The sequence below is a fragment of the Planococcus citri genome, chromosome 4, assembly GCF_950023065.1.
Source record: "Planococcus citri chromosome 4, ihPlaCitr1.1, whole genome shotgun sequence".
Classification (NCBI taxonomy): domain Eukaryota; kingdom Metazoa; phylum Arthropoda; class Insecta; order Hemiptera; family Pseudococcidae; genus Planococcus; species Planococcus citri.
In genome coordinates this window covers 71,536,287-71,562,235 of record NC_088680.1, presented here as the reverse complement: position 1 = coordinate 71,562,235, position 25,949 = coordinate 71,536,287, and the positions used below count along the sequence as shown (strand labels likewise).

The 25,949-nt window shown below is 35.2% G+C and overlaps 2 protein-coding genes and 4 long non-coding RNA genes across 7 annotated transcripts; all 6 read left to right on the top strand.

The window, feature by feature from the left end:
* The first annotated feature begins 1,344 nt into the window (after positions 1–1,344).
* On the top strand, positions 1,345–2,597 carry LOC135845607 (uncharacterized). Its single transcript, XR_010558782.1, has 3 exons — positions 1,345–2,004; positions 2,091–2,352; positions 2,450–2,597. It is a non-coding gene; the product is annotated as an uncharacterized LOC135845607 (long non-coding RNA).
* Positions 2,598–3,146: 549 nt separating this feature from the next.
* LOC135844847 (uncharacterized) lies at positions 3,147–4,994 on the top strand. Its single transcript, XR_010558651.1, has 3 exons — positions 3,147–3,258; positions 3,604–3,820; positions 4,847–4,994. It is a non-coding gene; the product is annotated as an uncharacterized LOC135844847 (long non-coding RNA).
* Positions 4,995–5,110: 116 nt separating this feature from the next.
* LOC135844846 (uncharacterized) lies at positions 5,111–6,363 on the top strand. Its single transcript, XR_010558650.1, has 3 exons — positions 5,111–5,261; positions 5,357–5,464; positions 5,873–6,363. It is a non-coding gene; the product is annotated as an uncharacterized LOC135844846 (long non-coding RNA).
* A 4,881-nt stretch (positions 6,364–11,244) lies between these two features.
* On the top strand, positions 11,245–14,219 carry LOC135845241 (alpha-protein kinase 1-like). The gene is made up of 2 exons (XM_065363706.1): positions 11,245–11,727; positions 13,926–14,219. Exons 1-2 carry the CDS (start codon positions 11,245–11,247, stop codon positions 14,217–14,219), a joined length of 777 nt encoding a protein of 258 aa, XP_065219778.1.
* Positions 14,027–20,612, top strand: LOC135843688 (mediator of RNA polymerase II transcription subunit 25-like). 2 transcript variants are annotated; one of them, XM_065361650.1, is made up of 7 exons: positions 14,027–14,162; positions 15,266–15,401; positions 15,495–15,657; positions 15,743–15,928; positions 16,007–16,142; positions 16,229–16,557; positions 20,136–20,612. In XM_065361650.1, exons 2-7 carry the CDS (start codon positions 15,307–15,309, stop codon positions 20,463–20,465), a joined length of 1,239 nt encoding a protein of 412 aa, XP_065217722.1. In that variant the 5' UTR covers positions 14,027–14,162; positions 15,266–15,306; the 3' UTR covers positions 20,466–20,612. The 2 variants fall into 2 exon arrangements, with proteins under 2 accessions (XP_065217722.1, XP_065217724.1); XM_065361652.1 differs by lacking the exon at positions 14,027–14,162 and adding an exon at positions 15,070–15,155.
* Positions 20,613–21,004: 392 nt separating this feature from the next.
* Positions 21,005–24,524, top strand: LOC135842764 (uncharacterized). Its single transcript, XR_010558180.1, has 3 exons — positions 21,005–21,310; positions 22,381–22,525; positions 22,631–24,524. It is a non-coding gene; the product is annotated as an uncharacterized LOC135842764 (long non-coding RNA).
* The last annotated feature ends 1,425 nt before the right edge of the window (positions 24,525–25,949 follow it).

Genomic DNA, 25,949 nt, shown 5'->3' with positions numbered 1-25,949 from the left:
CTGTATACCGATTTTCAGCTTGTTACCTCAAAATTCCATATGACCACCATTTTTGAGCTAATTCTCCTGGTGTCTTAAAAATAAGGTCAAAAAACACGTAAAATTGCTATAATAGCCCAAATTACCTTTTTTGACTCTGGAAAGGGGCCAAATATGGTCCAGGTTGGGAAAGTTGAAAACCTGTCTACTCGAAAGATATCATATTGCAATTTCAGCAAAATTTGAATTTTTTTTTTTCATATGCTTGTGGTGGGTAGATTTTTCAAAATTGGAAAATAATCACATCTGATGAAAATGAGTAGGATAAAAATTGAAGATTTCAAATTTTTTGGAAATTACAGTACATGATGCAATAGTTTTTTTTTGGCAATGTTTTATAAATTTATATTTAAAAAAAAAATCAAAAAAACCATTTGAAAAATTTCAAAAATTATTCAAAAAATACCTATCTAACAATTTTTTTTGACGCATTACGTGTGGTATACTATTTGTTTCGATGTGTAGAATACGATGGGTTGAATACATAAGTAGGTTAGGTATCTATCTCATATCTTATACGAACCATCCAGCATGTTAATAAAATATTTGGAGATAATACGTGGGTTGGGGTGTATCATTCTAATATGCATCCGCTGACCCCGAAATTGAAGAATTTCGGTTTTCGCCATTCTATAGTTATCTTCATATCCGTAGTTCCTGATAATCCAATGATACGTACAACTCGTCTCGTGTCAAACTTTATAAAAATAATGATTTCGTTTTCGCATACGAGTGCATCAAAAGTGTGAAAATGATTTTTGACCAAACGTCGATAAAATTTGTGGTTTTTCAAATTTTGGTAGGCTTGACTTGCACAAAAAGATACCACTGTGAACCTGATACAGGTAAGAGAATGGTAATTTTGTACCTATGTACATTTCAATACTCGTAGATGTTACTATGTCAGCATAGATGCCCTCCAAAACTTCAAATCATACCTAATTGGGAAAAGTTGAATTATGAAAGATAATGCTATTTATACATCTTTCAAAATATTTATTTCAACAGGTAGCTTTTCAGAAAAACTCAGAAGTCGACTATTTTCAAATTACAATTCATCTAAAATTTCTCAAGACTACCTTCAAAAACTTGACTTGAGAACGTTTTACGCTGATATAGTAAGTTTTTAAATCCGTCTTTCAAAATTCTATTACCTATGTAGAGTGCACAATGCACATGTAGGTACGAGTAGATATAAGTGTGCCTTTGCTACGAGTACAAAAGAAAATAAATTTTACAGGATGCTTCAGGGATATTCCAGCTAATCGGTGATGCGAACGCAGTTAGTATTTCAACATAGACATACTCCTATAGTAAATTAAATTGTGGTGAGAGTGGAGGAATCTAAATTGTGTACATGCGCAAAAAATCCATTCCATCGTCTCAAACTTGATGTAGCCTACTTTGTAGAAGTAACCTGTACATACCTAGTAATCTGCTCTGAATAGGTACCTACTTAATTTTTCAAAATAACGTTTTCAATCTGAAAATCGAAGGAGCAAGAACCAAATCTGCAAAATTCATGTTGTGAAAAAGTAATTCTTCATCCCCCTTCCTTTCCCCCCATATGTTTCCCACAATCAAATTTCAAGTTTCGCGAATTAAAACATCCTTAATTCTTCAATTTCTCTTCCTCCTTCTACTCTATACAAAAAAAATAATATGTATCGGACGTAAGTACGAAATAATATTGATGGAAACCGACTCGTGGGGTTCCAAAGCCTTATTTTTCCTTTGTTTTAAGGAAGATCAGGCTAAAAATTTAGTAACCTGAAAGTAGGTGTTCTGTATTTGATTTAATATTCATGAGACGCGAGGATACTCGTATTTCTGAAATTTATAATGTACCTAGATCTGGGAAGATGACCAACTATCCTGGGAACCGAGTGAATATAATGATACATATTCTTTAGATGTTGGGAATTATTTTCATCAAATATGGAAACCGGATTTCATATTGATCAAGTAAATATACTCACTCTCGTATTTCCTATTTCATTCCAGCATGCCCTTTTTTTCTCATATGCATCACATTATAAATCTCATTGCAGCAACGCATTTCGGAATAATAAATCTTTACTCGGTTCAGACTTAGAGGATTACATTACAACAGTTTGGCATAATGGAACAGTCGTATTTTGGACAAGATACATCAGCATTCAAGCTGGTTGCCAGATCTTAATTACAAGCAGGCCGTGGATCAACCAAACGTGTCTGCTGTATTTTGAAACCAGCTCACCAAAATTTTTATTCACCGTTCATTCTACAAATACGAACGAATCTACCTCTATGCTGTTTTTGAAAAATACGACTGTAAGGATCTATATACCTAGACCTACATGAACAACTTGTAAAATTCCATTTCCACATTAATCTCAATTTTAATGAGTACCTATAACTTACTTCATAGTGGGTAAATTCAAACATTGAATCACCATGGATGGTGAATAAAACTCGAAAGATAACATCAGTAGATGGAAACCACACATCCTCCAATAATTTGACATTGATCGAGGTGGAATTATTCAGAAACATGGGTCCTTATAAATCCACACGATGTATCTCATATCCAAGTATGTATTGATACTCTTTACCTAACCTACCTACATAATTTTTTGGAGCTAGATCTAAAAAAAAACTACCTAAATAGGATATGATTAAAACAAAAATAAATCCTAAAAATTAAAAATTTGAGAGTTTCAATCCGAAGTCTCGTTTTATTTTGTACATAATGTATTTGAAATCTTTCAACAGGTAGCTATGAAGATGAAATCCATTGTTATTTGTTTTCAAACTTCGATTTGCTTTTACCTCCATCTGAAGTGCAGTCACCTCGTATGAATAGTGATATTCCTTCAGTAACTTTACGTATCTCATACATCGATTTTGTAAGTTATGTACTCGTAGATATTTTTAACCACATATTTGCGAGTAAGTGCTGATGAAAAGTCTATTCATGTGATCCATTTTATCAGAATATAGAAAGCGGAATGTTTTTGTTGATTGGGAAGATTTCAATGGCGAGTACATTTCTTATAAATTAAACTTTACGGCGTCATGTCAAACGCGTAAACACCAATTGTATCCTTCTCTCTTTGCCTTTGACAGAGATGGTATAATAAACAAGTGCGATGGCACCATACAAGATTCGGAGGGCGGGCAGCTTTATTTAGATGTGTCACCGGATTCAGTGTGGAAGCCGAGTTTAATTTTAAACAAGTGATGAACAATTCTTTTTTGGAAAAACAGATTACCTATTCAATAATTGAAGAGCTCCATTCCAAAGTGGGTTAAGTCATTTTTTCCCCCAAAAAATGCGTTGACAATTTTTGATGCTAAAATTTGTTCTGTTTCAAAATGTCGGTGCACCTTTCCTTTCTTTGGACATTGAACAATTGCTTGTAGAAAAATTTATTTTGAAAAATCGATGACATGACCCTTTTTTGAAGCAAAAATCTCCGTAAAACGTGTTTTTTTTCAAAATGACTTAACCCACTTTGGAATAGAGCTCTTCAATTATTACGTATCAAGAAGCTTAAACTATGACGTGGCAAAAACTTTCAGTCATGTGTTTCGAAATAATTACTACATCAGCAAAAACATTTTCGGTGGAGGTCACTTGGTAGAGATTCAGTGGAGTGGCCTAATGAGGTGGAGCACGTCGATGTATGTCCACACAAAATGCCACCCCAGCTCCAATAGTTGGCCATGGGATTCTCACAAGTGTAATCTGAATTTCACAACCAACGTAAATGTCACGGATCCTTTCGTGTTCCAAGAAGTAGGTTTATATTTACTTTGTGCACCCATCACACCCACCTATTTATGTATTTTATATTTCCAGCACTAGCTTTGGAGGTTCTCTCAAATTGTTTTGAAGAGTGTAATATCGTACGTAGTACCCTACCTAATTGACTAAATCATAATAAAGTTAAGCTTTCAACAAAAAATCATTTCGGAAAAGGAAAGTTTTGAAAAAGCTCAAATCCTTAATTTCCAACAAAACAAATTAACCTATCAAAAATAATTCAACAACACGAGTAAAAACATTGGTCAAAAGCACTTTCTGAAAATATTTTCTAGAAATTAATAAGAAAAAAAATCGTAGTAACGATAGGTGAAAAAAGACCACCTGTCAGTTTAGTTCCCAAGTTGAGCAAAAATAAAAAAACTAGGTGAAAGTGAAATGCCATGGTTACATCTCGGACTCCAAAGCGAAAATGTTTTCATTATTACGATAACCTCCTCTATAAAGCTCGCAATTTCGCCAAATTTTGTGTCATATTTCGGCCCGATTTCCGACAAGATTTTTGTACTTGGTTAAAAAATCCTTCCTTAGCGGCCTGGATTTTTGTTTTTTCAGGCGTTTCTTTCACCAAGTTTTTATTTTTGCTCAATTTGGGAACTAAACTGACAGATGTTTTTTTTCACCTACGTATCGTTATTACGATTTTTTTTTCTTATTAATTTCTTGAAAATATTTTCAGAAAGTGCTTTTGACCAATGCTTTTACTCGTGTTGTTGAATTACATATTTTTGATAGGTAGGTATTAATTTGTTTTGTTGGAAATTAAGGGTTTGAGCTTTTTCAAAACTTTCATTTTCCAAAATGATTTTTCATTGGAATCTCAACTTTTTGTGATTTATTCAATTATAGGTGGGTATAGGGTAGGTACTACCCTATCGCACTCTTCAAAGCAATTTGTTTCCCCTACATAGGAACATTGGGAACCTATAGAGAATTTTCAAAGGGCTAAATAATTTGTACATAATACGTATTTATAACGTCTGTAATTCTTATTTGAAGCACGACCCGGAGTTGGATGAAGTGATATCATTATGGACAGTCACCAATGTCAAAACGGAACGTAATTTTCCCACATTAAACATTGAAATAACTTTTGAAATGAACAGCCGCTCGTCCAAGATTGTATCATGTTTGGCGTTCATAGGTTCGTGTAAATGCTAGAGACTTCATTTCAAGTGATGGTGATGTTTGGACCAGCTTATTGTGCTTAGGTATATTTTTAAAAAAATGAATAATTCGTTAACAAATTTTTCAGCTGTTAGTTTAGTAATGCTGGCATCATTCTTGATATCGCCTGGAGATAGAATTAACCTGGCATCGAAATCGAAAATGGTATCTTTGCTATTTCTTGCAATGTATTTGGTAATGTTGATGAATTCAATTCCTCATTTCACCGGAACACAGTCTAATTTCTGTAAGTGAAGATTGATCGCATTATGTATACTTAAAAGTTTTATTCATAGGTCTACATGTTATGTTTTGTGTCGATTTGTATGTTTGCTTCTTTAGTGATCGGATTTGTCGTGTTGTTAACAATAGTGGGAATATCCAGCTGCATCTCAGCACATAAATCGATTAGCAAGAAAATCACGCTTATATCATCCATCCTTGATCATGGTAACGACTAATAGTATTCATCATTTAGGTGGAAGCTTCATATACGAGTAAGAGTCAACTTGGCAACCAAATCATAAGATTTTGGTTTGATTCGGTCACCACTCGATTAGCCTCTTTTTGGTAAAATGTGACTGTCTGTCATTTATGAAGTCGGAAATTGTCAGGTATGACTGCATTTCTGACAGTCAGTGCCATCTTTGTCAGAATTTGCCATCTTGGCAGTTGGATAGTCGTTGTGACTGCTGCAGTCATATTGCAAGTATCTGACTGACTGAAAAATTCCATTTTTCCAACCGGGTTGGTTCAACACCTGAATTAGGCTCTCCGCCAGAAAGCAGTGGGCGTTACTTTTTGATAGCCCCTCGTATTATGATACATTTTCTTCTTTTTTTATGCTTTCAAATGTAGGAAGGTACAAATTTGGAAGAAAACATGCGTGAAAATCCAGAAGACATAACACTAACCGATGACCAGTACACTTCTCCAGAATCACTGATGAAAAAATCCCAAAATGAATGGTTGAAAATACACGCAATAATTGAATATTTGTCATTTGCTGCTTGTTTGATGGTTGTTGTAACTCTTACCATCAGTTTAATGGCATGAAAGCTGACCTTCGTCCGAATATCTTCTTTGCGAGACTCAATTGTAACCATGCACCTGGTCTCGTACAATATTCATTATAATCCATTCAAGTACACAATTACTTGTGAAAAATTCGAACTCATATGATGCATGTCTCATTCAAAAGATTACCATTAGTAAATATCGATTGCTAATCGTATTTTTTTTCACAAAGCTTCTTTTTCCAGCAGTTTTTAAGCACAAGCAATCCCATCCAGCTACCTATGTACATTGTACTTACAGTATCTTCATTTTTACCAATTGAAAAAATACATATAAATAAAACGCATTACCTACTTACATACATACTAGATATAGAAATGATTTCTCCAAAATTTTAATCATCTCAATTACGGGTATTGATTGCATTGAATATACTGAAGACACCTTTTTATTCAGATGATTTAGGATGGGTTTCCTAACAAGAAAAATCAACTTTATCAAGGTCGAGTCAATTTTAGAAAAATTGCCATAAAAATTGAAAAAAATGAATAAATTTAAGGGAAAAATCAAAATGACAAAAAAAATTTGAAGCAATTTTGTAAAAAACAGGACTTTTGTTCGACAAACTTTGAAACAAAAAAGAGGTCTCTTCACGCAGGCATGATAAAATCAGAATTTTGACGAAAAAACATTACAAATTTTCGTCAACTCGTCAAAAATTGGCACTGCCTGGCAATTTTGGCAAAAATCGAACAGTTTGACAATTTTGGCATAAATTGGTCCTTTTTGACAGTTTTTTCCAAAACTGGACATCTTCGACTATTTTGCCAAAAATTTACCCTTTTTGAAATTTTTCCTACATGACAAACTTTCCAAAAATTAACACTTTTTGACTTGAGCAAAATTCAAAAATTGCTAAAAAAAAAAAAAAAAAAAAAACAGAATCTTACAAGCAATTCCGTCAAAATACAGAACATTTTTTGTTCGACAATTTTGGGGATCGAAAAGAGAACTATTTTTAAACAGATGAGACAAAAATCAATTTTTTTCATGTTTGAGCTGGGGAGGAGGTACAGAAAATTGTGAACCTACATTTTTTGAGAATTGCCTCCCCCCCCAAAAGGGCCAGACTATAATCATACCAACTGAGCACCCCTAGGCTGAATAATTGTCCCCCTCCCCCTCAAAAAAACTATGAAAAAACAACACACGGAACTGTAAAAAATAAATTCAGTGAACGTGGGGGAGAGGTTGTATACAGCTATTCTCATTCAGCTGGGTTATCAAGAGCAATCTTTCAACCTTCATTTTTGAATTTCGATGTATGAAAACATGACTTGAAGAAAATGAGGAACAGCTGAGACTCGTTTTCGGCAGGCAAATAATTGAAAAATGTGGGGTTGTGACGAAGCATGAAGAACTGATTTTCATTTTTTTTTTTCAAATTAAAATTCCAATTCAGCTCTTGAATAAAATCAAAATCTGATCCAGTCAAATTTTCATCCCTTTTTGAGCCTCCGAAACTTGTTTGGGGCAGGCTTGAGCTGTTCTGGAGGGCCCAGCCAATTTCTGAATTCAGAGTTGGGTAAAATTTCTTCGAGAGGGCCCAAATAAAATTTTAGCCTAGCCTGCAATTTCGGTTTTAATATTTTCTAACGATCCTTCTCATCAATTATCTTCTTGAGGAATAATCTCCTAAAATTTACTGCAGTCTCCAACAATTCAATTTAAAAAAATATAAATTAGTAAGAAAGAAATCGAAGAATGTGTCTCGCCTCAATTTTAATGGACTGAAATGAGTTTTGGATTAGTGATTGTTCCCTATTCTATAGAGAAATATCATGCTGTCGACATCTAGGTTCTATATATTATATCACTACGAAGCCTACCTTCCTTCAAACAAAGCTTTAAAGAATGTTTATCAGCTGTTTACAAACATAACACAAACACTAACAGCTAACTACTTCGTAGTTGGTAGCAATTTCGTGAGAGTTCCTTTAATTTTAAAACTATAAGACCTTACGTCGACTTTGAACGTGTGCAATTTTTAAAAACGCTACTTAACTGAGTAGACAAGTGTTTTTCTCCTATAATAACTTTCATTCGATGACTTTTTGTCGGAGTGTGTATTGTTTGTAATTTTATTTGATAAGAGAATTTGTTGTGTTTGTGAATTCTCGTTACATACCCAGTTGACCAAATGCTAGCAAATTTTGTGCTAGCGTAAATGGTGCCGGAATTTGAGACACTTTTTTAAAAAAATGCTAGCAAATCAGTTGCGATTAGGTCGCATTAGAGTAGCAGAATTGCGCACAAATAGCTAGCACGTAGCCGGCACAAAGCTAGCAAAAAGCTAGCATTTTGTTGGCACTTTGCTCTGCATTCTGCTACGTACATACGACTAAATCGCGACTGATTTGCTAGCAATTTTTGCAAAAAGTGTCTCATATTCCGGCACCATTTGCTAGCGCAAATTATGCTAGCAAGAAGCTAGCATTTTGCTAGCATAGAAAAACTTTGATCAGTAAAGTAATTACTATTAGTTAATTTTTAAAAATTCTGGGTGTTTACCTTAAGCAGGTGGTAGTTTTCCAGGAAATTCCAAAAATTAGGCGACTGTCCCAGCTCAGAGCTAGCATAACGCTAGCATCTTGGGATAGTATAAGAAGAGTGATGTCACTCTTCTTACTTTTCAACAAGATACCACCTTGAGCTTATATTCAACTTGATGACACACTTTATCTAAGAGTAGCAAACTATACCATGAGAGAGATCGACGCTAGCAATTCGCTAGCATTATGCTAGCGCTTAGGTTGAAAAATCTCTTTATTAAATAAAAAATGAAGTTTTTTTTTAAATAGAAAAATTGTCAAAATTTAAAATTTGAAAATGAAGTATATCAAACAAACCATGAAAATGAAAAATTTCAAAAACATTTGAACAACATTTTAGTCCACGGCAATGGGAGTAATTGCACCCCCTGCCGATCCTCCGGGACAACTTTTTCCTTAAAGGGGACATCCTAAGGAACATTTTAAAGCAAACTTGCTGAAAAAAATTGGCCTTACTTACAAAATGGCGGCCATTTTGATTGAAAGGTCAGCCGAAATCGCAGATTTTGCGTTTCAACATAGGACGTGCACGAAATTTTTCAAACCTTACAAACGTAGATCGAAAGATCATGCAAAAATTCATCACCTGTCAAAATTTCAAATGGTAAAGTACCTTTTTCGATTTTTGGTGAATTTTCAAAAAACAAATTTTGGCCAAAATGTGAGAAAAAATCAAAATTTTACCAAATTGACCAAGAAACCTGAAATTTGGGATATACCCTATTTTCGACATGCCAAATCGATGGGAAACGGTTTTAACTTGTTTTGAGCAGTTCTGGAGCCTCCAGCAGATTTTTGAAACTCAAATTGAAGTTGTAAAGCTCAAATTTATTCTGAAAACTAATTTCAATACGCTACGAAGTTGACTATTGGTGAATTTCAAGTCGTTTTGGATCCTCCAGCGACTTTTTGAAAATTCCTGAAGCCTCCAGCAGATTTTTGAAACTTTAAATTTTCACAGAATCTCATCAAATGCCAAATGGAGATGGAAAGCTGAAATTTACTCTACACTCCAATTTTAACACCCTCTGAAAACGACTTCTGGTGGATTTAATGTCATTTTAAGAGCATCCAACGACCTTTTTGAAAATTACTGGAGCCTCCAGCAGATTTTTGAAACTTTAAATTTTCACAAAATTTCATTAAACTGACAATGAGATGGAGAGTCGAAATTTATTCTGCAAACTAATTTTAATACGCTACGAAGTCGACTGCTTGTGGATTTCAAGTCGTTTTGGAGCCTCCAGCGACTTTTCGAAGGTTGTATGGCGTTTTTTGGAAAATTGGAATTTCCTAAAAGTAGCTGGAAGCTTCAAAACCATTTGAAACCTGCGAAGTAAATTTCAGCTTGCCAACTCCAATTGATAAATTAATGTTGTGGGAATTTCAAGTTTCAAAAGCCTACTGGAGGCTCTAAAATGACTTGAACCCACCTGAAGTCGTCTTCAGAAGGTGTTAAAATTGGAGTGTAGAGTAAATTACAGCTTTCCATGTCCATTTGATGAAATTTTGCTGTCCCCTTAAAGAAAAAAGTTGCCCCGGAAGATCGGCGGGGGGGGGTGCAATTACTCCTATTGTCATATGCAGGAATATTTTTAATGATTTTTGTATGCGCCTGAGGGATGGAAAAGATACTTGCTCGCATTTTGCTACAATAAATAACGCAGAAAAAGGTTTATTGGTGAGAAATGCGTAAGATCTGGTAGCACGTTCCTATCATTTGACTACAAAGAAAACGCCAAGTCACCAGATGCAGAAACTAGAGATATGCTTACATTTTTCTAGAGCCAGATGGCTAAGTAAATGCTAGCTCAGAGATGCAAGAATATTACCTGAAGTTTCCTATCATAAAACTGTGAGCAGGTACATATTAGTCAGTGATACGCTGGCATTAAGCGAGCAGGTATAGAGTGAGGCAAAAGCTAGCTGAGATATGCGAGAATATTGCTTGAACTTTCTTGGCATAGAATTGCAAGCAAGTATCCATCACTGATACGCTAGCATCAGGCGAGCATGTATGAAGTGAAGTAAAAGCTAGCTGAGATATGCGAGAATATTGCTTGAACTGTCCTAGCATAGAATTGCGAGCAAGTATCCGCCAGTAATACGCTAGCATAAGGCGTGAAGTAAAAGCTAGCTGAGAGTCGCTGGAAAACAGCTCGAAAATTGCTAGAATTGAATTTGCTAGCGAAAAACTGCAAGAAAATCGCTTACTTTTAGCGAGACAATTATTGCTGGCCACAAAAAGCGAGTAAATTGCTAGCAACTTATCAAAACGCGAATAAAACGCTAGCTTTTTGCTAGCATGTGGTCAACTGGGTAAGGATACTCATTTAACGCAGAAGGTGAAACTGCACAGTTTTTTTTAAATCGTCGATTCGTCCGAAAGTATTTGAATATCAATTTTTTTTAGATAACAAAAATACCAAATAGCGAGCCGACGGCCACTGATCAATAAGAGCAACACGTATACTGGATAACCACGCTAGGAATCGTACGCTGACGTCATCTTGACCGTAAATTAAGCAGTTGCGCCACTCGCTCTCAGTGTTGTTTAAAAACTACGTTAGTGCAATTTTAGTTTCCAGCGTTCCTGATAAAATGACAGAGCAACTTTGCAAAGATTGTGACCAAATCGTGAGCTGCCTGTTTGCTACGAGTCAGGCCATGGTGAATAAAATGGCATCGAAACTGTGTGGAAAGTGTAACCAGACTGTGGAAATCACAAATATCTGCTGCAACGAACGGAAATCAAATACTACGTCGAGCAACTCGAGTAAACAATGCCATGCAATGGAAGTGGATGACGACTGGATTGTAAAAATGTCGCGATTGCTGGATTCGAAACTGAAGCCGGTTATGGCTCAGCTCGATGAAATTCGTGCCAAAGTGCAGGATCACGCGCAAAATTTGGCTCCTCTTTCGGCTCTTTCTGAGCGCTTCGAAAAACTCGAATTGAAAGATAACGGTGACAGGGATACCCCAGAGTCAGATTATCTGAGACTGAAACAAGAGCTACGCAGATCAACTGTTACTGTGCGTCCAGGTCCTTGTGCATCCGAGATTAATCCTGAGGTTAAAAAAGTAAGTTGGAATTTGAAACAATAGAGAATGTATGCGATCCCTATCGTCTATCGTTATTAGATACCTAGATACCTACTACCCACACTTACTCTGTCGTAAGTGCCTATAAAAAAGAGATAATTTTCTTCTAATGAGCGTAGTATTGGTGGGTAAATTGAAAAAAAAAATATTAGGAGGGGAGAAATGATATTCAAGTCCTTCTAGCTATGGTTCTGTTCTTACAATTTTTTGACGCAGTGTCCGGGACTTGGACCCCAAAGAAGCTTAGTTTCGTTTCTGGAGTCCTTTTTTCAAGAGTTCCCTGTTGAAGCTTACCATTGAAGGTTCTCGATCCCTCAAATCGACTCGTAGAAATTTTCGTACCTATCTATAAGTTTAAGTATCTTTCCTACATTAGGGTGGAACGTGAATAAAATGGGGGATTTTGACCAATTTAAATGGTAACCTTCATTTTGAATTAGAAATCCCTCGAGAACGCGAGTTTTTGTCATTTTTTCTTACAAGAAGCAGAACTTTTAGTTACCTATAGGTAGTTAGGTACATAGTTACCTAGGGGCCAAAAAATGATATTTTTTTGCAGTTCCTGTCAAAAAAAGAAATGGGACTTTTGAACAATTTTTGGGAAAGAATAAAACTTTTAGGAATTTTCTGCAAGAAGACGACAATTTTTAGCTAAGTACTTACCTATTTTGCTGAAAAGCAAAAATGTTTGGCATTTTTGTAAAAGGGAGATTTTTTAACCAAAAGCAAGATTTGGACAATTTTAGCAAAAGAAAAGATTTTTAGACCGTTTTCACCAAAAATGACTAATTCTTAAACATTTTTTTTTTTGAGAAAGTGAATTTTACGGAATTTTTGGAAAAGAGTTAACTTTTTAGCAAATTACCCGAAAAGTGCTAGTTGTTATCGAAAAATCAAGCTTTCGACAATTTTAGTAAACAAAATATGATTTGAAGGCTACAATTTTAAAAAAAATTATTTTTCGCAATTTTGATCAAAAAAGCGAGAATTCTGGGCAATTTTGAAAAAAAAGGCAAAGTTTTTTGGAATTGTATGCGAAAAACCTCCAAATTTTATTCATTTTTTTAAAAAATGCGACAATTTTTGACTGTTTTCGGCAAAAAGCAAATTTTTGAAAATGAGACCATTTTGCCCGAAAGCAAAATTTTTATCATTTTTTAAAAAGCGAGAATTTTTGATGAAAAGCAGTACCTTGTAGAATTTGAACAAAGGGTAAGACTTTATTTGGCAATAAACCAAAACTTAAAAAAAGAAGGACTTTGGAATTTTTGGAAAAAATGTCAAACAAATTTTGGCAAAAAATACTTTTGAGCAATGAAATTGAGAATCTTTGTAAAAAAAAAAGCAATAGCAAGAGTGGAAGATTACAACAATTAGTACCTTTTGTTATATAATTAGTCGTAGAGGCCAAAAAATGATATCTACTTAGTACTTCTTTGCAATTTCTGTCAAAAAAGCGAAACTTGGACAATTCTTGGAAAAATATGAGGCTTTTTGCATATTCTCCAAAAAATTAGCTGTTTTGCATATAAGCAGAAATTTGTGTCATTTTTGTAGAAGCGAAAATTTTTGATAATTTTTGGCAAAATACGAAGTTTTAACAATTATGTGCTTAGCAAGAGGAAGGCTTTTTTTGCAATTTTCGGCTAAAAAGCTGGAATTTTGGATAATCGCTTCGAAAAAGAAAGACTTTTGAATTTTTGTGCCAGAAAAAATGTTGATGCCGGAGGTGCCGCTGGAGGGGAGATTTGAATTCTCAAAGAGGGCGCATTATGGACCACTTTTGGTGGAATGGTCCAGTCTCAGCAAATAGGTAGTATTCGAGATTCCGCGTTGACCTAGGTCATTGCCGTCAAAATCCAAAACCGCTTGTGGGGTTCTACTCAGCGACTGAAAATTTGCAAATCTCGCGTATTTTCGGGTAAATTCGTGTTTTGCAAATTTTCATCTGCTCAGTAGGGCCCTGAAAGTGGTCTGGGATTTTGACGGCAATAGCCTAGCTCGACCAAGATTTTCTAGAAAATTATCTCAAATTTCGATTTTTTTAGTGTACAATCTCGTTTTAGCCTCCCATCTTCTTTAAAGTGTGGAACGGTTTCAATTGTAATTTTACTCTTTTTTGTTTTTACCTGATATCATTTTTCTAATTTAAAAAAAAAAAATCGTAAAATTTCAAGGCCAAGCTTGAACGACAACTACTACAACAACAACTACTACAACAACAACAGCAGCAACGGCAACAACAACAACAGCAACAGCAGCAGCAGCAACAACAATTACAACAGCAGCAGCAGCAGCAGCAGCAGCAGCAACAACAACAATTACGAATGGTTGGGCCGAATCCCATGATGGGTCAACAACACCGTGGCATGGGCGGTATGATGGGTAATCCGCAAGCAATGAATCCTCCACAAGTGAGTTCCAGTCACAGAGTAGGGGTTCGAGTAGTAATGAACATTGAACAGTTGTAGAATAATTCGAAAGTGGTCGTGTAACCACTCAAAATGGGTTAAAATTTCGCAAAAAATTCCAATATTACTACAAAAATGTTGATTTAAAAAAAAAAAAACAAAAACAAAAAAAGATTTCTTAAAAGTTTTGAGCTTGTAATTGAAACAAATGTCACTCGAACTATCAAAAAGTTATCTAAAAAAGTTTTGATAGAAAATTTTGATTTTATGCGAAATTTTGACCTTTTTTGATAGATTGCATGCCCCTTTGTAAATATCCCAAAAATTATGACCTGATTTTGGGCCTCTAAAATTTTCTGAAGTGCAAAAATACATTTTCGTTGTAATATTTGAATTTTTCCCAAAATAACCCATTTTCGTAGGTCGCATGAATTTTTTTTAAAAAACTTCAAAAGTCATGATCCGATTTTGGGGTTGAAAAATTCTTCAAAAAACTCAATCTTTTAATTCCTCGCAAAATTTCTTTCCATTTTTATAAATTAAAGTGTCAATTTTTGAGAGGAAAATTTCAAAGATCGTCAATTTTTGGAAAAATAGTCGAGAAGTGTCCATTTTTGGTATCATTGTTAAAAAGTGCCCATTTTTGTCAAGAGTGTCAAGAAATTCCCCTTTTTTTTATCAAAATTATCAGAGAGTGTCAATTTTTGGTGAGTTAACGAAAAATTGCAATGTAGTTTTTTGATGAAGTAGTCAAATAATGGTCGAAATTTTTGTCGAAATTGCTAATAAATTGATTACAGTGCTTTTTTCGCCAAAACATACAATAAGCATTGATTTTTGCTTTGATTGCTCAAAAATCCCTCCTCTTTTTGTTTCACAGTTTGCAAAACAGAAGTCCTCAGTGTTTTTACAAAAATGTTTTAAAAAATCAGAAAAACTGACTTGAAATTTGTTTCCTCAAGCACTTACCTACCTATCACAACAGTTCAACTTCTCGTATGGAAATTTTAGAACCTATCCGCTTGATTACTCCGAAGCATTAGACATTTACTTAATATGTATTACAAGTACTTTTCAATTTTTTTTAAATTTTGTAAAATTTCTAGACCGAGTTCCAACGACAGACCATTTGGCGTGGAGTATTGGAATGGAACGCGACAAGCAAGCTAAGGATGCCACCGAAACCCTCAAGTCAGTTCCGTGCGCTGTTACTTCGAATGCGAAAGATGGCGAACCGGAAGTGTGAGTAGCAGTTTTTTCGAATAAAATTCTACGCAATTGTTCAGAGATGCCTATTTTAAAATTTACGCCGTTAAATTGGTCCTCGATTTACAGGAAAGTTGACAATTGGCCACCGAAATTAGTCATGCAGCTTTTGCCTAAAGCATTGATAAGTAACATAGGCGGAGGTTATTTGAAGAATTCTACGTCCGTGGTATTTCATCCGTCTCCTTGTCCAGCTTTAGATGCATTGACCAAAGTGATGAGTGGTAACTTTGTAAGTATTCTTGTTTGATGTTATACGTACATATATTTTTTGTTCGTTTGAAACACTATCCGATGGCATTGTTTTTCTTTTTCAGGCCGGATGTATACAGTTCAACAATTCCAATTCTCCAGATGGCAATTTAAAAGTGCTTATTTTGCTGTATGCGGCGGATAAAAAAGTGTACCTCGGTTTCATTGCAAATGATCAGACGGCGTTTGTTGAACGATTTCGTAGCTTGATACAGCAGCGTAAAAATAATCAAATTATGAGAAAAACGCCGGTATTGGTCGATTTTCGTTTAGTTAATGCTACATTATTTTCGAGAAACGTGTAATTGATTTCTGATTACTCATTTCAGGCTGGTTCTCAAGGCTCGAGTACGACCGGATCGCAAACACCAGTTCCGGGTGATAATGTTCAAAGACTACTGCCCGGATGTATGACGCCTGTTGGCTTTATGAGTAATCTGATGAATGGACAACAATCTCACATGGGTAAGTAACCATTGTAATATTGTACTTATTCTGATAAGTATTCGGTGCTCTTAAGAATTTAACAAATGAAATTCGTTTCAATTCAGGAGGACTCGTGGCGGGAGGTTCAGTTTCGCAAACATCAAAGAACGGGCAATCCATCTTTCCATTATATCAGAATGTTAACCTAATGAATCAAATGTATGCTGAGGGGAAAGCTTATATGGAAAAGCTATATTTAAACCATTTGAACGCACCTCAAGGTTCGATCGGCCCGACGATGGTTGCTGGCAAAATTAATAGTTGCAACGTAATAAATGGTCCAGTAGCGTTGCCCGGGAACACGATGCCCAATCGTTATCCCTCTACCGGCCATTCCATGGAAACAACTGTAGAGGCAGCACTAACTAAAAACGTTGTGCAATCCATTCAGCGGGTGAGTATCAGTGTTCCCTGCAGGGTGTATGGTGTATTGTAAGTCTGTAAAGAATGACTCTCCTTCGAACTTGCGAGTGGGCACCTCATCCTGATGAGATAACTCTCATGGGGTCCCCCTACCGAATTGGAACAGGTCCGTGACTTTTGGAAAGAGCCCGGTCTGAAATTTCCATAACCAAAATTTCTATTGATTGAATTTTATTCATTTTTTGTTGTTTTTTTTTGGCGAATTTATCAGAATCCAAAATTGAGCATTTTGCAGGAATTCATGCTTTAAAAAAAAAAAAAAATTGATTTTCTGTGAGAATTCTGAAAATTAATTTTCCAAACTAGAAAATATCAACTTATCAAATCGTATCTCGCCATTTAGCCTTAAGTATAGTCCGGCATATGACAATAGGAGTAATTGCAACCCCCGCCGATCCTCCGGGACAACTTTTTTCTTAAAGGGGACATCCTAAGGAACATTTTATAGCAAACTTGCCAAAAAAAAGTTGGTCTTACTTACAAAATGGCGGCCATTTTGATTGACAGGTCAGCCGAAATTGCAGATTTCGCGTTTCAACATAGGACTTGCACGAAATTTTTCAAACCTTACAAAGGTCGATCGAAAGATCATGCAAAAATTTATCACCTGTCGAAATTTCAAGTGCTAAAGTGCGTTTTTCGATTTTTGGTGAATTTTTGAAAATGCAATTTAGGTCAAAAATGAAGGAAAAAAATCAAAATTTTACCAAATTGACCAAGAAAGCTGAAATTTAGGATATACCCCATTTTCGACATGCCAAATCGATTGGAAACGGTTTCAAACCGTTTTGAGCAGATCTGGAGCCTCCAGCAGATCTTTGAAACTCGAAATTCCCACAAAATTCCATCAAATTGGAGTTGTAAAGCTGAAATTTATTCTAAAAACTACTTGCAATACGCTACGAAGTACTGCAGGCGAATTTCAAGTCGTTTTGGATCCTCTAGCGACTTTTTGAAAATTCCTGAAGCTTCCAGCAGATGCTTGAAACTTTAAATTTTCACAAAAATTCATCAAATGGAGATAGAAAGTTGAAGTTCACTCTACACTCCAATTTCAACACCCTCTGAAGACGAGTTCAGGTGAGTTCAAGTCATTTTAAGGACTCCAGCGACTTTTTTGAACATTACTGGAGCCTCCAGTAGATTTTTGAAGCTTGAAATTTCCCCAAAATTTCATCAAACTGAGATGGACAGTCGAAATTCATTCTGCAACCTAATTTCAACATGCTACGAAGTTGACTGTTGGTGGATTTTAAGTCGTTTTGGAGCCTCCAGCGACGTGTTTTTGGAAAATTGAAATTTCCTAAAAGTAGCTGGAAGCTTCAAAACCATTTGAAACCACCATGTAGTCTGCGAACTAAATATCAGCTTGACAACTCCATTTGATGAATTAATGTTGGGGAAATTTCAAGTTTCAAAAATTTACTGGAGGCTCCAGTAATTTTCAAAAAATCGCTGGAGGCTCTAAAATGACTTGAACCCACCTGAAGTCGTCTTCAGAGGGTGTTAAAATTGGAGTGTAGAGTAAATTTCAGCTTTCCATCTCCATTTGATGAAATTTTGTGAAAATTTAATGTTTCAAGCATCGCTGGAGGCTTCAGGAATTTTCAAAAAAGTCGCTGGAGGCCTTAAAATGACTTGAACTCACTTGAAGTCGTCTTCAGAGGGTGTTAAAATTGTAGTGTAGAGTAAATTTCAGCGTTCCATCTCCATTATTGATGAAATTTTGTGAAAATTCAAAGTTTCATGCATCTGCTGGAGGCTTCAGGAATTTTCTAAAAAGTCGCTGGAGGCTCTAAAACGACTTAAAATTTACCTGCAGTACTTCGTAGCGTATTGAAATTAGTTTTTAGAATAAATTGTGATCTGTCACGAGAAAACCGACCTAGTGTCCAAAACGTAAATTTTACAGGAAAGGCCATTTGAAGTTTTGAGTCTATGTATTAGGGCGATCTGAAATTTGTAGGTCCGTGAAACTTGCACCACTTTTGGCCCCCATGAGTGCCAACATACCCCGATATATTTTTTTTTCTTCAGAATCATCACATTCAAGGTTTCCAAGTCCAATAATCAAAATTTCCCAAAACCGATTTTTTTTGAATTTTTTGCCAAAAATGTTGCAAAAACTACCCGAGTATGAATTATTAATGAAGAATAAGTTATTATTATTTATCACGTTTCTTAACAAATTTGTTCAAGGTGAAAAGAGTTGATTTTTCCAGCTGAAGCCTCATTCAAATTTCAATAAAATGGCACAAATCCTCCAAATGTGTACCGATTGTTGCAAAAATTTGCATTTCGACTCCTCAGAACATATCTTTCAAGAAAATAATGAAAAAAAAACTTTTTCAATTTTTACTGTAGTTGCTCTATTTTTTTGACCTGAGATTTAGGGTCAAGAGAATCGTTCGCGAACGCTTCAACCCCCACAGTCGGATTCAGCACCCTAAGTACTACTAATATCCACCATAAAAAAGATATCGATTTTTGGACACTAAGCTGGTTTTCTGGTGACAGATCACAATTTTAGCCTTATAACTCCAATTTGATGGAATTTTGTGGGAATTTCGAGTTTCAAAAATCTGCTGGAGGCTCCAGAACTGCTCAAAACGGGTTAAACAGTTTACAATCGATTTGGCATGTCGAAAATAGGATATGTCCCTAAGTTCAGCTTTCTTGGTCAATTTGGTAAAATTTTGATTTTTTCCCTCATTTTTGGCCTAAATTCGATTTTCAAAAATTTACCAAAAATCGAAAAACGCACTTTGGCACTTGAAATTTTGACAGGTGATGAATTTTTGCATGATCTTTCGATCTACCTTTGTAAAGTTTGAAAAATTTCGTGCAAGTCCTACGTTGAAACGCAAAATCTGCGATTTCGGCTGACCTGTCAATCAAAATGGCCACCATTTTGTAGGTAAGGCCAACTTTTTTTGGGGCAAGTTTGCTTTAAAATGTTCCTTAGGATGTCCCCTTTAAAAAAAAGAAGTCCCGTAGGATCGGCGGGGGGGGGGTGCAATTTTACTCCTATTGTCATATGCCGGACTATTAGTTGGTGTATTCTGGAGCCTTTAGCGCGGTTTTCAATTTCTGCAGCATTTTATCAATTTTTTCAGAATATGTGTGGAAACACATTTGTTAACATTTGAAGGCCAAATGAATTTCCGCGTCGTCTGGAAAAATTTTAAAGTCTTGGAGAAATTGAAAATCGAACTGGAGGCTCCATAATGACTCAAAATGGTGAAATTCAGATTCCGGGTTTGGTGTTGTACGACATGAAGCCATTCTTACAAATTTCAAAAATTTTCCTACAAATAAAAAATTTTTCATGTTTTAAATTTTCATCACATTGCAGTTGATCAAAAATACTCACTCGAAATGTCGCTCTAAATGTTAATAGCGGGTTGAATACTTAGGGTCCAGGTTAAAGCAAAAGTCGATTTTTTGCGGCTCAAATTTGATATAGGGCCATTCCTTACAGTACACTTTGCACGCCTACTCGTTTGCTAGTCATTCGTGCAATTCCATCAGCTCTTATTGGCTTACTAGGCGAATGCAACACAATTGGTTCAGGATTATCTGAATCGTCCACAAGGTTCAACTGTTCCACCTGTCGACGCCATGCTCACTTTGCTCAATTCTCATGGCATTCTTGATGCAAAACCGACTGGACAACCACAAGATCCAATAATGGCCATGCACCGCAACACCGTGCCCAGTTCTGGTATTGTTGTTAACGGTGCACTAGCGGAAATGCCATCTCCACCGCAGGAAAACATGTCCGGAATTAGTCAGCTCGGACTAGCGTCGGCTGAGGTTAAGCAAGAAAAGATGGAATCCCAGCAATCTGAGATCGAAGACGACTTCGAATTGATATGAAATAGGACTATTATATAGGAGAAAGAATTTTCGAACTTTGTAATTTCTCGCCTCAAGTATACGTTCATAATAAAACATATACGTTATACGACTTACGTTTTTTGTCACGTGTGTAATTAATTATTTTTCAATACATTTTAAACCAAATATGTGCGGTTTTATTCAATCAAAGCGGTTCCGTTTAATATTCCAACTTATTGTATACGGATTGCATAAGTTGCATTTTTGACTATTTTGCCACTAATGACTCTTAATCTTATTGACATTTTCTCCCATAAATTGGCATTTTTTGAACAATTTTCTAAAAATTAATAATTATGTACCTATTTTCTGACTTGGCAAAAAAAAAAAAGGGTTTCATAAAAGCTATAAATTTTGAAAACACTTTGTGAATTAGCGAAAATTGCTCAAAATAACATTTTGAATGATACTCAATTACTCACTGATAAAAATTCCCACCAAATTGATAACGTTCAGGCAAACCGATGGGCAACCCGCTTTATGTCAACCGTCTTAATGACTAATGAGTTCGTCCTTGTAGTTTCATTCAAGTTAGGTAACGCCCAAGAGAGATATTTTTCAAAGTTTCGAGAAACGTTGTTTGTGAAATGTGGCTTCGTCTATTTGGTTACTATTGAAAAAATTTGTTTCGCTGCTATTAAGTCATTTTCGCAGTGGTATTGAGTTGAATGTAATACTTTCAGATTCAATGGCTATCTATAGTTGTTCGATATTTGAAAAAACTTTTGCACCACATTTACATTATGTATGATCTGTTCATATAAGTTGAGATACTATTCGATCAGTGCCTTGAAGAATTCAGCGGAAAATATCTCTAACCCCAGGTACGCTTTTAAATTACCAAGTTAAACATAATAGGGGAAAGTCTCCCAATAGTGCGCACTTAGTACCAAAATCGCTGTCATTCCGCCGCAAAGTTACCTAGGATCGTGATTTTTTGATATGTTGTAGCTGTATCATTCAGCTACATAATTCCAGAGTTTCAAAATTTTTCATTGATAACTGACTGAGAAATCCTACCTTGAGTAAAAAATGTCAAATGCGCACTATTAGGAGCCATGGGCTCCTTCAAAGTGCGCAGTAGGGTTCCTAATAGTGCGCGATGTGTAAATTTACTTCAAAAAAATTAATTCTTGACAAAAATCGCAATAATACGTTTCATTATCACGAGAACACTGAGAACAGATATAAAAAACATGAGTACTTGACGAAAATTGCGAAAATATGTTTTACTATGAGTAGGGGTTATGTGTCAGCTTATTTCTGCAAAGAAAGCCCATTGTTCAAGTATTCTTTCACTCTTAGGAATGTTTCTTCACTTAAAACTAACACCCTTTAGCCTTTTACAGGTATTTAACACTCCATTCTATCAAAACAAAAGTCAGGTAGTGAAAAACACAAGCATATTTACAGATTTTCTAGGATGCGCACTATTGGGAATCCATAGTTCAAAAATATCCTCTATTTCTTTAAAAATTATTTTCAAGAAAACGAAAGGATGAATTTTCAAACTTTTACAACAATATTAAAGAGGATAAAATTCCCTACAAAATGATATAATATAACTTATCTCATAAATTTTTGCAATTCAATGAGAGCAATACAAATTGTTAACTTTTCACAAAAAAAAATTATATCAGAAATTGAAAATTCACATTTTTTGACTTTGCACGCGTAAAATTTAGCCAAATGGCTTGTATGATACATCAAAATAATCGTCACGATAAGCTCTTTTAAATGAGCTACCTCACGAATTTTTCAGTGGTGCCAATCGTGAGATATGGCGCTGCGCACTATTAGGAGACTGCGCACTTTTAGGGGACTTTCCCCTAATACATTATATACATTTGCATCGAATTTGAAGTTTATACGTACGTATGCGCAATGCTTTCAGATTCAATGGCTATCTACTTATATAGTTTTTCGACATTCAAAAAAACTTTCGCACCACATTATAATGCTGTTCGTATAAGTTGCGGTATTATTCGATCAATGTCTCGAAGAATTCAGCGGAATATAGTTACCTCCAACCCCTTAAGGTACATTTTTGAACTACCAATTATACATAGGTAATAATAATTATGTATACATTATACATTTACATCGAATGTAAAGTTTATGTATTATTTTGATGTTTCTTTCAGCGAAAAATCTCAGTAACGCTATTCAATTCAATGAATTTGGTCACGTAAAGATGTTCGTTGTAACAGAATCCACAATTTTGAATTCAAGAATGAAGAAATCGTCTGCAAGAGTACGTATCCGCAAGATTGCATCACCGGCATAAATTTTCGAAAATTTGTAGGCGATTTTTTGCGAACAATATCTTACTTACATGCGCTGCATTTCGAGTTTCTTCGCGATCACTCTGATCGATTCTATGGATAGGCCTACTCAGTTGTGAACGGATTACGAATTTGGAAATTTTGGCCTGTAATGTACTGTTTCTGCTTTATCAAAACTTTTTTGGTCTGGACCTAATGTATTTATATGTACCTACTGTATTTACGGAGACGGAGAGTCGTGTTCGCAATCACTGACACATTATGTTAGTGAAAGAAGAAATAGCCGGGTTGGACTTTTCAACAACAAAAAATTGATTGTTCTCGTATCTCCTATAAGTGTCTTTCTAAAATTATCTTTTGTTTTGTGAAATGCCATTTTCAGATAATGGAGAAAAAATTGAGCGAAATCACTGATTCCTGTTTGGGAGATAGACACAACCAAGAACTTCTTCAACTTCGCCTTTTTTAATTTTATTTTTCTGTATTTTGTTCAAGCGTTACATCAAACTTTTTTTTATGTTACAAAAGTGAGAAAAAGTTAGTAACAATGAAGCTTTCAGAAATAACACTCTGATATGTACATATATTCAGGGACGAAACTACGCTTTCTTTCGTTGGTAAGGCGTATCAACCGAAAATTTGCCGGCCTATATAAGAAAAAATACAAAGTTTGCTAATTGATATAGGTACTTAATAGGTAATTCATATAGCTTAAGTATTTGGACTTATGAAAAATTTTCGTTTTTCTTTTTCAATTCTTGAAAGCTTCAAACGTGGAATTTCTTTATTTTGTAAAAGAGAAAGACAGCTTTTTTGAAAATTTCTTATGCACAAGAAATGCGACAAGAAACTGGTTGAGCTTTGACAAAACTTTAACATAATGGAAATAACAAGTAGGTAGGTCTAGGTTGATAATGATAATTCATCTAGCCATAAATCCGACACAAACAAAAGGTTAAAACAATATATACCCGAGTCATCAAGGTATTTATTGCAAAAACGATCATTCAATTTTCTTATGTGATATGACGTATACTAAGTACCTAAGGAAAGTTGATAGAGAGAAATCATTCATGTCATAATGTTGATAACTCTTAGCTGGGAAAACACTTGTGATTACTTGTTTTCAAATTTCAAAAATGGGAATCACTGTAATCTGATTCCCAACGTACGACTTATTTCAAGGTGCAATTCAGTTGTGAAATTTAGGTACTTTTTCAGCATTCAACTTTCCTTTCCATACAGACGTAGATCAATAAATTGATATTCTCAACTTTTTGTTACTTATAAGAGTTTGAGAACTGTAGGTACCATAGAGCAATAAGATTGAAAGAGTACTTACTTACACTTCATTTATTCAGTACCAAGGTTTGCTAATTGAGAAGAAATTGAGGCACCAATCAAAAAACTACTCGAATTGGAATACTCAACACATTCTAATCGAGTTTGATAAAATACTTATTATAAGATTGTCAATAATATTCAAAAGAGGGTGAAAAATTAGTGTGAGTAACCATTATATTTTAAAACTTGGTTAATTGGTACAAAAGGAGGATTAGGTGTTTGCAAAGAAGGAAGCAATTTAAAAAAATTGAACCTTCATTTTTTATACTCTTATGTGCCATGAAGGCATGGTGTATGGTACAACACCTTGTGAGCAAAAATGATAAACGGCTGCTAGAGCATACATATGTACATATAATACATGATAGATAGTTGACACAAAAAATATAAATATACTGACTGAAAATCATTGGGTATTTTATTTGGTATTCGCTTTAGAAATCAAATTCAAATAATCAAAGTAAACATAAACTGCGTGAGTGCGTGATGAATACACATAAAATATAATTATGGATTGCTAACCCATGAACAAAATTAGATGAGTTTTCCCACGCCTATTGGGTTTTTTTAAATTTGTAAAACACACATGGGTATAGTGTGTATACAGATAGCTTGCATTGCTCTGCCAGAAATTTATTAGGTGCCGCGGCCGCCAATAAAAACTACACACAAAAATTGCACAGCATGTTTTGAAATACATGTGCAATGCAAAATTGATAAATATGTGAACTTGAGATTGTTAGAATAATAGAAAAATGCTGCATACACTCCCAATCCATGAGTCCCTATTTGAGCGCTACTAAAAAACAAAAAAAAGGGAACTCATGGCATAAAAACACACAATTCAAGTACAAAAACACTTACTTACTTATTACAAAATTGAAAGGAAAAAGGACATTGTGAAAAACACACAAGTCGTTCAACAAGGAGGTCTATGCTACACAACTGAGCAATGAGAATGCTCAGTTGGTTCGATAGGCTGCAATGTTGTGATTGCACAAGAATCTCGATAGTCCAGTCATTAAAGACATTTTTACAGGAAAAATTATTATCAAACAGATCTTTCGCAAATATTGTTCACAGAGGTCCCCTCAACAACATACTAAAAGTCCTGGCCCGTACGGGGTCCGGAACCCCCTCAAAGGGGGGTGGAACCTCCCCCAAAATCAGTTTTTCGCCATTTTCTCCCCCGCATTGCATTTTAGCGAAAAATGTGTAATAGATAAAAGAATCTACGTCAAATTTCCGATCTAATGATGTATCAACTTTCCTTGTATGTTCAAGGGGGGCGGAACTGCAACCATTTAAATGAGGGGGGTTTTCTGAAAAATAGATAAAGGCTATAGGCGCCTAAGAGGGGTGAAATGGTCCCCGAAAACGTTCGAGTTGATATTAGTATGGAAGGTAGGTACCATTGAGAAACTTCCGCGTAGAAAGTTTCAGATCCACACCCCCTCCTCTTTTTGGGGAACCCCCCTTTTCTGAAACTTCAATAACATTATTCTCAACCCCATTTCAACCGATTTTGAAAATTTTTCAGTATGTTATGTATATCCTTAGTAGGTATCCACACAAAAATTTTCAACCCCCTCCCCTCATATTTACCCCTCAAAATAGCGTTTCTCAACTTATTTTATGCTTTTTAACAATAAAAAAAATTGAGGGGGCCAAGTGCTCTGGAGAGGGCTAGATGAGTCTAGCAAAAAATCAGACATCATATTCGTGCTCAGCGGTATCGAATCATAAGAAAACGACACCGTATTCATTAATAATTAGTTATTTTCCCCAAAATTCCCATTTCACCCCCAACCCTCTCTAAGACTCATTTTTACAT

Excerpts from the sequence above, each read along its gene's own strand:
- LOC135845241 (XM_065363706.1), top strand. The coding sequence starts at position 11,245 with ATGACAGAGCAACTTTGCAAAGATTGTGACCAAATCGTGAGCTGCCTG. Across the intron at positions 11,728-13,925 it reads TTAATCCTGAGGTTAAAAAA|GCCAAGCTTGAACGACAACT; the intron begins GTAAGTTGGAAT and ends TAAAATTTCAAG.
- LOC135843688 (XM_065361650.1), top strand. The coding sequence starts at position 15,307 with ATGGAACGCGACAAGCAAGCTAAGGATGCCACCGAAACCCTCAAGTCA. Across the intron at positions 15,402-15,494 it reads AAAGATGGCGAACCGGAAGT|GAAAGTTGACAATTGGCCAC; the intron begins GTGAGTAGCAGT and ends CTCGATTTACAG. Across the intron at positions 15,658-15,742 it reads AAGTGATGAGTGGTAACTTT|GCCGGATGTATACAGTTCAA; the intron begins GTAAGTATTCTT and ends TTTCTTTTTCAG.